At 40.8% G+C, this 15,895-nt stretch overlaps 1 protein-coding gene and 1 non-coding gene across 2 annotated transcripts in view; one reads left to right on the plus strand and one right to left on the minus strand.

Moving 5' to 3' along the window:
- Positions 1 to 8,321, plus strand: part of LOC6036502 — a 29,916-nt gene extending 21,595 nt beyond the window's left edge. The window contains exons 4-5 of the mRNA XM_038248985.1: positions 2,960 to 4,344; positions 6,681 to 8,321. Of these exons, the coding sequence (XP_038104913.1) occupies positions 2,960 to 4,344; positions 6,681 to 6,889 (1,594 nt within the window). The 3' untranslated portion in view covers positions 6,890 to 8,321. The remainder of the gene's footprint in view (positions 1 to 2,959; positions 4,345 to 6,680) is intronic.
- A 7,491-nt stretch (positions 8,322 to 15,812) lies between these two features.
- Positions 15,813 to 15,886, minus strand: Trnar-ucg. Its single transcript has one exon. It is a non-coding gene; the product is annotated as a tRNA-Arg (tRNA).
- Between the last annotated feature and the right edge of the window lie 9 nt (positions 15,887 to 15,895).

Genomic DNA, 15,895 nt, shown 5'->3' on the forward strand with positions numbered 1-15,895 from the left:
CGCTCAACGAGTTTTCGCTTTCGCGGCGGTTCCCGCGAGAGTTATGATTTTTATTGGCCTGCGTTACGCCTCTCGGAAAGCGAAACTCAACCGCCGCGGGTAATGACTGAAGAACCCGTTAGTCGGTTTGTTCTTCCAGGTGGATGGGTTTTATGGGCACCGGGCCGGTATCGTTCCCAGGGGATCGCCGGCCGGCCGGCCACCCACCCAGCTAAATGTGCTCAATCAGCCCCGCAAGGTCATGACCCGGGAGTGTCTGCGTTGCGTTGCGTGCAAGTTCTTGCTAATCCGGCAACAACGAGCGGTAAAACAAATGAGATTAATGCATCATACGGGTCGGTCCTTTTCCTACGGGACGTGAGACCGGCCATTATCTGCAATTTATTATTATTAGCGCTATTGAATTGGGTGCAATCTCGTTGCGCCATCTCGGGGCGAGCCCCGAGAAGTGGTCAATGGGAAGCATGCACTATGTATTAATTAAAATTGTATTTACAATAGCTCCGCTCCACTCTGGAGCGCATTTCTTCCTTCTTCTAGTCTCGCGAACGTGCGATCATGCCAACCGGGCTCGCTCGCCGCGTAAATTGCATGGAATTAGTAGGTTTATTAATTGTTTAGAAATTAATTAACCTATCTCTGCGCGACGCGCTGCTTCCCAGAGGGCGTTCCTGCAGACATTGTGTTCCGCAATGAGTACCGTTGCCGCTAAATTGACGGTCTCGCCCCGCGAGTAACTGTCACGATGACCTGTGGCGAAGATTCACACCTCTGCTTGCACCTCAACTTGCACGCAAGTTGAAGCTCAGCTGTGCGCGCCATCTGCACGAGACTAGCAGTGACTCGCCCACCCAGTCACGGCGCGCGATTACCGCAAAAAGGTCGGGTCACGTTGATGAAGGTCCGATAGCCATCAAGACGCGATCTTGACGACGGTAAACCCGAGAAAACCACATACACACAGGTATTCCAATTGCTCCAATCATCTCTTCACTGTGCCGACCTTTCCCCCCAACGAGAGTTGCAGTTGTTCTTGTCTTATTAACACAGAAAAGGGATCACATGTAGCGGTGGTCCCCACGGGGCTTCAGAACCGTGCGCGCAACCTTACTCCGTCAAAGAATCCGTAACAACCTGTTAATTATATTCTTTCTCTCTGTTCTGTGTGTACGACGCCGGACTAACAAGATCCCCGCTCTCTATCATTACTGTGTTAGATAACCGGGGGTACGCGCGGCCACGGCCGCGGACAATCGGCCACAACACCAACAATACGCGGGCGGCCATTAGGGACCGCAGTCGTCGCGCGATACGATCGCGAGCCCTGCTTTCGTGTGCTCTATTAGGTCATGCACCCTCTCTGTTATTATCGATTTTCTTCGATTTAATAAACCACCAAGAACGTCGTCCGTTGGGGGGGATTCTAACGAGCTTGTCAATTCGGTTTGATCTTCCAGTGAGGGGTGCGCCCCGGTTAATGATGACCAACTACAGCTTGGTCGGGTTTGACGTACGGCGTTGCTGAACTTCTCCCAATTAGTACACGGAGAAAAATAAGGTTCCCAAAATCATGAACACTTGTTCACGATTTTGGCAACTGTTTTTTTCTCCGTGTACGGGGGGCGTTACGGCCAATTAACATCCTGACACGCGCGTCCGCGGGTTCAACGGACCTTCGTCACATTCGCGATGGTCTGTTTTTTTTCGGCTGGTGAAAGGGATAATTGAATTAATGGGTCGCCCCGTTTGATGAGGGTTATTTGGGTTCGTTTTGGCAAGGTTTTTTTTTTTTGCTGCGACAAAGAAAGCTTGCGAATATTTTTAATTTTGAGAAAACCGGTTGTTAGAACGATGCAGCGTGACTCGAGAAGAAGAAATGAAGATATTAATTTTCTCTGGAAGGTTTCGTTGATACGATCGCTGGAGAAGGCACTATCAATTTGGCAGATCGCTTTCATTTTTGGGATTTAAAAAAATCACTTTTTAATTAGTATACTTTGATATCTTCTTTAAACTCAATTTCGAATCGCTAAGGAGCTTAGCGATCGCACAGAATCCAACTCCGGTTTTCAACGAATCTTGTTGAGAATCCACTGGTCAAATCATACAATCGCTTGTACAGCTTCATTCAGCATTCAATTTCACGCTACAACGACATCACTTTTACCTAAATCAACACACTTTCGTTAAAACCACAACAATTCAGTGAAAACGACTATTCCTTAGAAATCCCGCAACCACAACCGCGGTCTTCACGGTCATTCACAGCCCCATCAGCAGCAGTAGGTGAAACTGTCCTTTTGTCCTTCTACAAAGGGAAAAGGGCCTCTCCTCTAATTCAATCAAGTTCGCTCCAGTTACTCCCAGTTATGACCCCGCCGGCTATGGGTTTCTGTAATTCGCTCGCGCGTTTTTATCCCTCTTCAATATCCAAAGTCATGGCCGGGTTATTAACTCCTCGTTAGGGCCGGGGATAGAATTTAAATTATGTGCCACTATAATTCATTCGCTCTATTCGCAAATGGAGTTCTAATCGACCATCACTTGGGCCGAGCGCCCCTTTGGGAATACCCCGCACTTAGAGTTCGGCGCGAACCCCGTTTATCGTGCCAAATTTATCAATTATTATAATTATTGGGTTTGCGCGGAACCGGACCGGGGCCGAGAAATGCAAATTTAGAGCGAGAAAGTATGCCGCGAGCTGCCCTCTTGTGGGACCGACGACCAGCCAGCGGTGTGTCATACGAATGGGACCGTTTTATTGCCACGTTCTCGAAGGGAGAGAGATTGGTATCGATGCTGGGCAACCAAGGCGCGCGCTCTCAACGCGGAAGTGCAATTTGTTGCAATTTTTATGATTCATTGTTAGCTATCGAAGGGCGAGGATCTTCAAGCCCATATAGCCAGCGGAGTCCGTATGGCACTTTAATTAACCGTTGTTTGTTTTCTCTCCTGCCAGGTCTGCCAACTACTACCAGTCGACCAACACTTGCGAGCTGTCCGACATGGACCGTATCACGCTGGCCGGATCGAGTGCCTTCGCCGCGACCGACGGATCGGACTACCTGGAGAACAACTGCGCCGAGGAGCCAACCAAGCTGTGCGAGTTCAAGCGTATGTCGGGCCGCATTCTGAAGACCGTGGATTCCGTGTACCAGGAGGTGCCCAGCGTGGACGAGTGCCGTGAACTGTGCCTGAGCTCGCCCTACCGTTGCCACTCGTACGACTACGGAGATACCGGAGACATGGTGTGCCGTCTGTCCCACCACAGCCGTGCCACTCTTGCCGACATTCAGGATCCCTATCTGGACGTGCCGGAAGCCGCCACCTATGAACTGAGCTCGTGCTACAACGTTTCGATCGAGTGCCGCGCCGGAGACATGATCGCCAAGATCCGCACCTCGAAGCTGTTTGACGGAAAGGTCTACGCCAAGGGAGCCCCCAACTCGTGCTCGGTCGATGTCAAGAGTGCTCTGGAGTTTGAACTGCGCATGGGATACCAGGATATCGATTGCAACGTGCGCCAGAACGGACTGGGACGCTACCTGAACGACGTTGTCATCCAGCACCACGATACGATCGTTACCTCGTCGGATTTGGGACTTGCCGTCACCTGCCAGTATGACCTGACCAACAAGACTGTGTCCAACGACGTTGACCTGGACGTTACCGGAGACATCGAACCTGCCCTGTCCGAGGAGGTCGTGGTCGACTCACCGAACGTAGTCATGAAGATCACCTCTCGCGACGGCTCGGACATGATGCGCACCGCCGAGGTCGGAGATCCCCTGGCCCTCCGTTTCGAGATCCTCGACCAGCAGTCCCCCTACGAGATCTTTGTCCGCGAGCTGGTTGCCATGGACGGAGTCGACAGCAGCGAAATCACCCTCATCAATGCCCGCGGATGCCCGACCGATCACTTCATCATGGGACCGATCTACAAGAGTGCCGGATCCGGAAAGATTCTGCTGTCGCACTTTGACGCCTTCAAGTTCCCCTCCTCGGAGATGGTTCAGTTCCGCGCCCTCGTCACCCCGTGCATGCCCACGTGCGAGCCCGTCCAGTGCGACCAGGATGACTTTGCCGCCGGCGAGCTGCGCTCGATCGTGTCGTACGGACGCAAGCGCCGCTCGGTGAACGCCACCGCCGACTTTAGCCTGCGCCGCGAACGTCGCGAAACCACCCACCAGGCGCCCCAGGACGACATGCTGCTGGTGCAGTCCATCCAGATCACCGACAAGTTCGGCTTCGAGAAGCAGCAGCAGGCCAAGCCCAAGATCAGCAGCAGCGAGACCGTGTTCGTCGCGTCGTCCGACGCCCAGGGCATCTGCGTCAACGGACTGGGTACGTAGCGACTCTACTCTTGAACTTTTAGAATCTTTCATGTCCTAAATGTTATTGAAACAACATTGCTTACCTCTAATGAAACGTTTGAAACCCGTACCGTATTCAAACCAAAATCTTCGAAACTTTGAACCGATCAAACATAAGCCGGTGACCAAAATTGGATACCACATTGCCTACCCCTTTAAAACAGGTCAATAGGCAAAACTTATAACAAGATTAAATCTTTATTCACGTTCGATCGGAACATTTCGAAACATACTCGGAAGCTCAACTTTTCAAACATTGGCACGTGATGTTCTTTGTTAGGGACAACATTGCTTACCTCCAATGAAACTTGAAAGAGTTCTTCTGAAAGGATTAGAACACGAAGATCGGATCCTTGTGCTTTCAACGATATCATAGACTTAGAAGAGACCATTCGACCAAACTTTGCCTCGGTACATTGAAGACCACACTGCTTACCCCTTTAAAAAAATAATTACGTACGATCGGACGAAAAATTTGTAAAGACACTTTCAACGATCTTTAAACTATTTGAAGGACAACATTGCTTAGGGCTTGTTCAAATATTACGTCCTGACACTTCACGAGTTATCAGAATTTTACAAAAAAGTTTTTTGAAAAAAGTTATGATTTTGACTATTCTTTTACCAGTTTTTCAAATTTTAACCCCAAAAACACAATCGTGTGCTTTTGAAAGTATTTTTTTCGGAAAGTTCTGCTAATTTTGCATAAGAATGACCCCTTGGATGATTGTTGTGGCTGGAGTTTTTTAAGTCCAAAAACAAACCAAATTTCAAAATTTTTTTTAATTGTTCTCGCAACGAGTCACTCAACTCAGTCAGTTTCAAAAACACCCAAAAAACAAAAACACGATTGTGTTAAAAAAACTGGTAAATTGTCATCACTAACTCAAACTTTTAAAATCTCTAACTCGAAAATACATGCCAATACTAATATATACAAAAATGTTTTTGTCATTACAATTTGTAGAACATATACCTCTCAAATATACCTATAAACACGTAATTTTAAATGAAATGTCGAAATGAAATGTTCTGGGTTATTTCAGTTCAACATTTTTCCATAAAATGACATGTCTCACGATTTGGCTGAAATGGCGATTTTGGCCGTTTCTTTATTCTGTTTTCGTTTTGGGATACCCTAAGACCCTATTAAATTTTATTTTATTCGTAGTAAAGTAAATTTAAAAAGTTAAAAAAGAAAAAGATTTTTGTAGATACAAAAATGGGTGATTTTTTGCATAACCTCAAGCAAGACCGGGTCTTTTGTTTCGTGTGAGTTGAGTCGCGCCTGATTAAGCGATTTAAGTTCGCCGAAATGTAGATTGCTTTCATGATCACGTCTGGAAGCTTCAAACTTTTCATGTATATTTTTTCATAAACTTATTTTCATTATTACTTTGTTAATGTGAGGAAGGCACCACCCACCTAATGGTGGATTAAGAAACTTTTTTAAATAAAAACTCTAGATGTGATCTTAACTTAGGACAACATTGCTTACCCCTATAGAAATCGCAAACAAAACGTCGAAAAAAATATCTAATCAATATTATGAACGGTCGGATCCTGATGCTTTCAACGATATCAGAAACTTCCATTCGAGCAAACTATTGCATGTGCAAAACATGAAAGACCACATCGCTTTCCCCTATAAATAAAAAGTCCGTAAGCAAAACTTCTAACAGGATAAAATCTGAATAATGTTTCAACCGATCTTGATGATTTAAATTTTGAAATTCAGAAACTTCAAACTGATCAAACAATAGCCTGTGAGTTAAATTCGAGACCACATCACTTACCCCAAAAAAACAACAGGCTAGTTTCTAATAATGTTCAATCAAATTACGTAAGATCGACACCTTTGTAAAGGTGCTTCAAACGGTCTTGAAGTTCCTTTACTTCAACCCTTTTACATGTGGTCTTCTTTGAGGACAACATTGCTTACCCCTTTAAAAAAGATGATTTCGTTTGGTTGAACTCTGAAGGTAAACTGCAATCGACGCATCCTAAATTAAGAGACTTCAGAATGATCCTGTAAGTTAAATTGGAGACCACATTGCTTACCCCAAACAAAAAAAAATCACAAGCAAATTTCTAATATTGTTGAATCAAATTACGTACTACAACTTTGTAGAGATGTTGTCCTCAAAGTAGATCCTTTGAGGACAACATTGCTTACCACTACGAGAAAAAAATATCGTTTGGTCAAACCCTAAAGATCAACCGCGATCGAGGTTGATCGAGCTCCTAAAGTGTCCTCGCGCTCAACGAATCTAATTCAAACCTTTTTCTTCCCCCCCATCACAACAGGACTCATCGTGGCCGCGGCCGTCTTCCTGCTCGGCCAGCTCGCCGTCATCGCCATCTGGACGTTCCTGTGGCAGCGCCGCCGGAAGCAGCGCCAGTTCGAGGGCGCCTCGATGGGCTCGTCGGTGATGCCCAGCCCCACGATGACCGCCAGCCGAGGGGACTCGATGTGCAAGCTGTACGACAGCGGCTACGCCGGAAGGCACTTTTAAGGATCCTACCGCTCTGAACACTGTCTTCTTCCCCCTTCCAAAACAACAAGGCTGATCTACTAATTTTCCCGCGCTGCACCACCTTTTTCTCTCGAACGAAATCTGACCCGCTTTCCTTTCCCGAGTTGTCTCGTAATGTTTAGGATTAGGATTGTCGCTCCGTTTTTGGCGGAGGGACGCGCAAAGAATCGAACGCAACGGAACTGCCATTTAATGGTCTAATTTTTGTTTTATAAAATCGTTTCGTCCCCATTAAGCAAAAACAACAACAAAAACAGTATCGGCACATTCAATACGAGACCAGTACCGGGATGTTTTTGAGGACATCCCTCGCGCGCCTTCAGTTTTACACAGACATACACAATTCATAACCTATTTATGTAATCTGCCGAAATAGTTGTATTCTCCCTTTCCTAAGAGTAGCAAAGTAGTGTTTGCCACACTCTAACTCTTTACTTAGAAGAAAAGAAACCTAACTTATTTTTTACATACACACACACACAAACACATTCCCAAAATACACACACACACACACACACACAATCAAGAAGGGGAGAATAGGACGACTGGAGTATAGACGCAATTTAAGCCCAATTGTAAAACCTTTACGAGAGAGAGAGAGTGAGAGCGCGAAATGTTTTCGTGAAATTCGTGAAAATTATAGTATTCTTACAAAGTGAGCAAGTGTGAGTGCGAGAGAGACAGAGACCGACTGCTTATTTAGTGTGTGCGTGAATGCGACTTAGGCTTAGCTGAAAGTAACACAAAAAAAACTTCCCCTTCTCGAAACGAAAATGCACAAAAAAATTCACGAACAACAAGCTAAATTTAAAAATCTCTTCTAAACAAGCGAAAAAAGTTTATACTCCTTTGTCCTTTTCTCCCGGAGCGACGCAGCCCCTCCTCTGAAAAGGGGCGCGGAGGGACCATCAACACAGGATACTAACACTGAGAGAGCACCCCACGCCCTCCGCCCCCATGGCTCGTCGCTCAATTTTAAGCATTTATCGTAATTTATTTTTTATTCATTAATCCCTAACTTTTAGTAGCCGATTCCGTCTTTGAAAGCAGAGAAAAAATGATATACTTTTTCTCCGTTTTGTAATTTATTTTAGCAGTGACATACCCCTCCCTACTTTCCAAAAACCTTTCATTAAAACATAGTTACAGATTACAGAATGCAATAAGATAAAAACGAACACTTGACAACAAATAGCGTAAACAAAACCGTACTTGTAGAGTTTAATTGCTTAGAACAGATCATATAGGCTTCTCATTTCAATCTTTTTTTAATTCCCCTATTTAAAGCAAATAACTGTTTATTTATAGAAACAAACAATCATAGCCTAACATACATAAACAATCACACAAACACACGCAAACACTAACCATTCATCATCAAGCATTAGTTGTGACTTACTAGGAAAAAAAAGAACCAAGACACATACGCACACCCACACACACACACAGATTGTGGCTGTGTGCACGTGTTAGTAGGAGGAAAAAAGAAATATAAGAATACTTGAAAATACGAACAACACTGCGGAAGAAAAAAAAAGAAACAAGACAACAAGACACACACCGAGTAAAAGTCAAAAATTAATATTTAATTTAAAGCGAAAAAAATGCAAACAAAAAAAATCGTATAAAAAAAAAACCTTAGTGAAAGATAAAATTTAATTTAATGATTAATTTTAAGGCCAAACAATAATAACATCAACAACATCGACAACACAATCATAATCGAAGTGTGGAAGAAGAAGAAAAGAAACGACGCCGCGCGAGATTGTCGTGCGGTGAAAAAAGAGTAATACATAAAACACATATGCATATGTTTTCTATGTATTCGAGCAGAAATACATCCACACACACACACATAATGTAAAACATTATTTTTATGAATAAAATAAAAATTGGAAAAATAATCGATGGGGGCTTTAGAAATGCGTGAAATATCACATCCATAAAGAAAATACAACGAATTATTTCGTTAATTTTTGTGAATCAACATGTCGCGTTTCTTAACTACAAGATAAGGCTCAAAAGTTAGGACGCTTGGTGCTCTATAACATATCTACTGAAAAGTACTACAACTTTGTCGAAGATACCAAATCGATCGATCAGAAATAAGAAAATCCCTTCTCAAGAAAAGGGGATTTGAACGTTTTCATGACACTTTTGTATGAACCGCTCCCAAGTTTGTTAGGAGACTTGTATGGAGAAACCAATTATGCAAAATGGCTTAATTGGATATAAGGAATCTAATACTATACAGCATAGAAAATCGTGAACAAAAATTGCAAAAGGTCTGGGTTAGGACTTTTCAGAAAAATATAGTTACTCTCTAAAAAAAACTTTTTTTTTTGCACAAAAAAAATTACGCAAAATTTATTGTAATTTATTTTTTGACTAATTCTCTTGTTTTTCTTTAAACTGCGAAATAGTAGTTTATGCAACAAGTTGCAAAAAGAGTATTTTTCAGCATGAGTTGTACATTTATCCAACGAGGTTCACCGAGTTGGATAAATTCGAAGAGTGCTGAAAAAATCAAGTTTTGCAACGAGTCTGTGGTTGACAGAGCAGCGAGTCAGACGTGCGTCCCTCACACATCAAAAAAGTGCTAAAAAGTGCAAAAATGCCTCAGGGCAAGAAAAGAGGCGGTCCTCACCAGCAGGATCGGCAGATTTGAAGAAGCTAAAGAATGCTGAAGCACTACCTGCAAAACCAGGCAGTTTGAGCATGGACGCTCAAATTTCGTCTGGAAACCAGTTTGCTACCCTCCCTGTGGACGTGAGCGAGAAGGAAGAATTTGAACGACGGGAAAAGTTGCCACCCATTTTTGTGAAAACATCGTCATCGGACTCGGTGCGAAAGTGGCTGACCGGATTTATCAAATCTGGTGCTTTACGAGCTTCCATTCGCTTGTGTGCTGATGGACTCAAAATTCTGCTACCTACCAGAAAGGATTACAACTACGTTCGGGATTTCCTGAACAACACAAAGATTGAATACTACAGCCATGACGATCCAGGTAAACGCCCCATGAAACAGGTCCTCCGTGGCCTGTACGACATGGATGTGAGTGTGCTGAAAGAAGAGCTCAAAACTCTTAAGTTGAACGTGATCGAAGTCTTCAAGATGACGAGACACAACAAGGACATCAAGTATCGTGATCAACTGTACCTGGTTCATCTCGAGAAAGGATCGACAACGCCGTCTGAGCTGAAGGCAGTTCGGGCAATTTTCAACATCATCGTGACGTGGGAACAGGGATGGTATTTACTCGTTTCCTCGCCGATGGCGAGGGCTTTTAGATATCGTCCCTCGCTCAAATCATCAAATTTTTGGCGTTCTCTCAAAACTGCATCAAGAGAGCGAAGCGAAAACGACGCCGATGAAATAGCGAGCAACGAACAAACCGATGCATAAGACGGAAAAAAAATTCTCACACAGCCAGTCCCCTCGCTCAAAAAGCAAGAGAAAGAGCAATCGTGAAATTCTCTCGCCCGTAAGCCCTGTAGAAATGAGTTCATTTGTGTGTGTGAGCTCCAGTGTATGTATACAGCAATTTCGTGTGCGTGCCTCTCCGGTTGGAACGATAGTTCCATCGGAGCCAGCGAGAGGGTATTTCTCGTCGATGTGATGGGCTTTCGATATTCGCGATAGCAAGCCGACCATCACTCGGCTGCGAAAGAGAAGAGAAATTTTAAGAGACGAGGAACGCACCGAAATATACATCAATCATAGTGCGATGGTGATGGTTTACCTACCCTGCGTGGGAACGTTATCGTCCAGTGCACCGTGACGTGACGCAATGTTCGAACTGCTTGCAGTTTGGACATGGTGGAAGGAACTGTTTCATCAAGAATCGTTGTGCAACCTGCGGAGGTGAGCACAAAACTCAAGCTTGCGAAACAATCAACGAGAATATCGAAGCGAAATGCTTAAATTGCGGCGGCGACCATTCTACCAAGAATCGAAGCTGCCCAAAACGAGCTGAGTTTGTGAAAATTCGGCAGCAAGCGACGACGAGGCACCAACCAAATCGTCGCAGAGCACCACCAACTTTCACGGACGTGGATTTTCCTGCTTTGGCGTCACCTGGAGCGGGATCTGTTCGAGTGTTTCCAAATCTGCAGCCATTGCCGTTGAATCAGCGGCAAAAAGTTGCAGAGAACACAACACCTCCTGGCTTCAGACAGCAACCCAGGGAAAACCAACCAGCATCAACGGATGAAGGCAGTAGTGACCTGTTTTCACCACAAGAACTTCTGAACATTTTCATCGAGATGACAACAACAATGCGTGGGTGCAAAACTCGCCAGGAACAAGTAAGGACCCTTGGAGCATTCATCTTAAAATACAGTTCATAGTTTACTCGTTCTAATGATTTTGAATAATTCAAAGATTTTTTTATTTTAGTTTTAAGTTAGGATTAGTTGTTAAAGTGATTTTTCTTTTTTTTACCCAAATGTATTCGATTAAATGCAAAAATGTAAAACAATTTGAAATAAATGAATGAATATGAACAGTAATAATAAAACGAAAAATACAACAAAGATGAAGAGCATTTAGCCATACCACTTAGAATATAAATGAAATGTAATTATTATAAGAAAGTTCAATAAAGACATATTTAATTTAAAAAAAAAAATCAAATTTTGCAACGAGTTCCATACAACATTTTTTGCAATTCCGAAAAACATCCATTGAGTGAAATTTTATGTCAAATTTCCATGTATTTTGTCAATAAATCGTTTAAATCAAAAAAGTGTTACTTTTCGAAACAAGTGCTGAAAAGGTCAACTTTTCAGCATTTATTTTGAAAAGTGTTGCTATTCGATTCTGTTATTTTTGGTACAGAAAAGTAGGCTATTTCGTCGTTCAAGAATGACAGGAAAAGTAAGTAGTTTTACAACGGATTTGCAAAAAAGTATTGATCATTTTTTTTACCTTATTTTTAAGATGTCCAATCAAATTGACAATTGAGGTTTTGCAGCGTGACTTTAAAATAATGAACATCAATTTTTGGGCGCGCAAAAATGTGCGACCTTTTTCTTTTAAAAAAACATGTTTTGGAACAAGAAAAAATGAGTTTCCCCGTATATATCAATGAAATATACAGTTTTATAGTTGATAACAGATGTGTTTACGTAAAACAATTGTTATTGATTTTTGACAGACTTTCTTGCCTAATAGTCCAAATTACTATCTTTTTAGAAATTTACAGTTTTCTCATTGAGGTTTTGCAGCGCGACTGTGTTTCAAATGTAGGGTATTTTAACCATTAGTGGATCCCCTAGTAGAGCCGAAGCACATTTTTCACAAATTTTCAATATTTTGAGCACTTTTTCATAACCCTTTGTACAAAATAATCTGGAATCTGGAGTGTTTTGAACAATTTTGAGTATTTGTTTCATCAGTTTTTTGTTTTTGAGCAGAAAAATAGCCATTTGAAAAAAAGTTTTTTTTGCCTGTTATGGACCCCCTTTTCCTATAGTGGACCCAGGTCCATAATCCGATTGTGGACCCGGGTCCACTATAGGCAAACTGTTATTTTTATACCAAATTTAACCGATATTTGATGTTTTGATGGATGGTGTAGGTCTAATCATAGATATAATGAATAAAAGTTGGATTTTGCTCACTTTTCATCATGAACAAATATGTTTTGTTAACAAATTTGGCTTTAAACAACAAAAAAACCTAACAGACATTTAAACACATTTATTTCCAAAAAAGATCCGAGAAAACGTTTCAAAAACCACTGTAATCATACAAATAATTTAAAAAAATAATTTTGATGCAATTTTTTCCACATTAATTACATAAATGATTGACCGAAACTAAACAATAGTTTTGTTTGCAGTTGCTGATAAAACCACACATGTTTATTTAAAAATAATGTTTTGTTATTGATTTATTATTATAAAATATCATTTCAAACTGCAACTATGATGCTTTAGTTAAGTACCATTAACTAAAGTTTTGATTAATTACAAATTCTTTCGGCTTCAGCATATTGGTACTTTTAACATAAAAACAGCTATATTTATACTCATAATTGAAAAAATATGCGTTGAAGTTGATTACAACAAGCATTCATTGTATGTTTAAGAGAAACTTTTGCTTAAATACACAGTTTTCTTTATTTTTGTAAGTTAAATTAACAGGGGTCCACTTTTGGAAAAGTTTGGATTTTCGTTGTCCTATATTGGACCCCCCTAATTTTTGCTCGAAAATGAGCAGTTCTCCGCTTTATTTTAATAAAGTTTCTTAAACTTACATTATTTCGACCTGCTGAAGTTGAATAATCAGTCAAAAAATGATTGGATAGTTAATTCAATCATAAAATATAAATGCAGTTTTGTTGTGAAAATGCTAGTGGCCATGGCTGATTTCAGATGCCGAACTCAAAACACTTATTTTGGCTGAAAGGACACGTCAATGTCAGCCAACATTGTTTTAAATGATGCCGAACATGCCAAATAAAAGATTTGTAGACAAAAACACGCTTGAAATTGTGATTTTATTGAATTTTCCATCAAAAACCCTTCAGAGGGTCCACTATAGGAGAGGGGTCCACTAATGGATAACGTACCCTAGGTGGCGCCAAAATGAGGTTACTTGCCAAAAATCGCATTCCTTTCTGCTGGATTGAAGAACAAAATCGCTTATTTCTCATGATTCCCTGCATCAATCATAATGAAACTGGTTGCAAAAGACGAGAAAAATTTTTTGCTTTAAAATAATGAACATCAATTTTTGGGCGCGCAAAAATTTGTGACCTTTTTCTTTTAAAAAACATGTTTTGGAACACGTAAAAATTAGTTTCCCTGTATATATCAATGAAATATACAGTTATATAGTTGATAACAGATGTGTTAACGTATATTCAACCATTTTTATTGATTTTTGACAGACTTTATTGCCAAATAGTCCAAATTACTATCTTTTTATAAATTTACAGTTTTCTCATAGAAAAATCAAACAAATTTTGGAAAGTTGTACACCAAATTGTTGGAAATAATTTTTCTCATCCGAATCCGGCATAAGTTTTGTAAAAATGTTGATTATGGAGGAAAAAACACATTTTTCAAAAAATCATAGGTTTAAGCTATTTGTTTATAGGTGGCGACATGTGTCTTTTAGCATTGCTGCAAATTCTCTATAGAGATCAAAAGACCAAAATACACATGTCGCCACCTATGAACAAGTAGCTATGATTTTTTGAAGAAAAAAATTACCTTCAAAATCATCATTTTCTAAAAACTTATGCCAGATTCTTTAAATTGAAATAAGTAGGAAACTGTGCCAATTTTTAGCCAAATTGGTCAAGGTTTAGGGTCGCTTTTGGTCATATGGAAAAAAAAAATCGCAAAAAATGTATGAGGAAAAGCAAAAAAATAAAAATTCCGTCAAAGGTGGAGTTTAATGTGTTGGATCATTATCAAGTGAGATTCTTCTGTAAAATGACAAACAACTTTGTCGAAGACCGCAAAACGATCCGTGTTAACCCTGACGAGTTATTAGCGATTTGAAAAAGACGTTTTTGTATGAATATATTTTTTTCACCAGCTTTAACAATCTATAGCTATTTTTGCCTAAGGAATCGAGTCAAGAATGCGTATCGTATTTTTTCCGCACCGTACGGATTTTCGATTTTCGGATTTTACTGGCCGGATTTGTGTACGTTTTTTTAGTATAATACAGATTTGTACGGAATTTAATGATGACAAGATTTTTTTTTACTTTTGCTAAGGCTTTTGCTAGTTAGACATTTTTATTAAACTGTCAGTCTGTCTTTAACAAAAAAAAATCGTGAATCTATTTTTATTAGGTCCTTTTCGGTGCTGGGAACAGGTTAGGACCGAGTCGCCGTAATTACAGAGGATCTTGTACTTTTAAAATGTTATTTTGAGACATTTTGCCTGAGTTAATTAATATGGAATGGTTAACAGATCGGCCAACGTTCAAAAAATCATAGAACAACAATCATTGAACAAAATGTTTTGCTTTTACCTTCATGTGAAAGCTTTTCTTGCAATCTTTCGGTTAATGTATAAAATAACTGTAATTTTTACGCTTCATATCAAGATTTTAAAGAAAAACATCGACCCTTGAAATCCACAAATGCATTCGGAAACTTTTTTCTTACGGATGTAAACGAACTTTGGCTCTCTCCAGGAGAACATATTGAAAAAAATGACTTTACACACTGAAACTAATAAAACTTATCCTTAGTTATGGTTTATGAATGGTTTGATAACTTTTTTTAATGAAAATTTCAGTTAAATTCAGATGTTTCACAATTGTGGGAGGCACAATAACCTCTCAGAAATAATGGAACAGGCAATTTAGAGGTGCTCTGAACAAAAAAATCTTGATATTCAGTTTGTGTTTAAAATTAACTACTTTTATTAGTGGAATAGCAATAGAATGGTCAAATAAAGGTCCTAAAAATAGTAGGATCGACAGAAAAGATGCATTTGACGTGCTATTGACAAATTATCACAAAAGTGTTCCGAATTTGTGGGATGACTGTACACAAATTAAATGGAATTTGTGGGATGACTGTACACAAATTAAATGGACAATGGAAAAATGGACGAGTTTCGAAGGAGATGAAATGCCATTGATATATATAAATGAACAAATTTATTGACGAGGGATGTAAATCTGCTTTATCATCTTTCCCCTCAAATGCAATCGTGTTGTGTCTATCCAGAATAACAATCCCCTCACAGAGGAGCATAATTGCGCAATGGTTCATCTGCGCAGCATCCCCACACAACATATGAAAGGGTTCTTTTATGACAACAGAAAGAAGACGACTACAATTCCACCTGTTGCATCCCTCTCTCCACGTGACGAGTTTGCGCTTTTCGCCACCCTCCCAAAACAAAAAAGCTCGCAAATCTCCCGACCGTGACAGGACTCGAACCTGCAATCTTCGGATTCGAAGTCCGACGCCTTCATCCATTAGGCCACACGGTCCCGGCCACT

The sequence above is a fragment of the Culex quinquefasciatus genome, chromosome 1, assembly GCF_015732765.1.
Source record: "Culex quinquefasciatus strain JHB chromosome 1, VPISU_Cqui_1.0_pri_paternal, whole genome shotgun sequence".
NCBI classification, from domain to species: domain Eukaryota; kingdom Metazoa; phylum Arthropoda; class Insecta; order Diptera; family Culicidae; genus Culex; species Culex quinquefasciatus.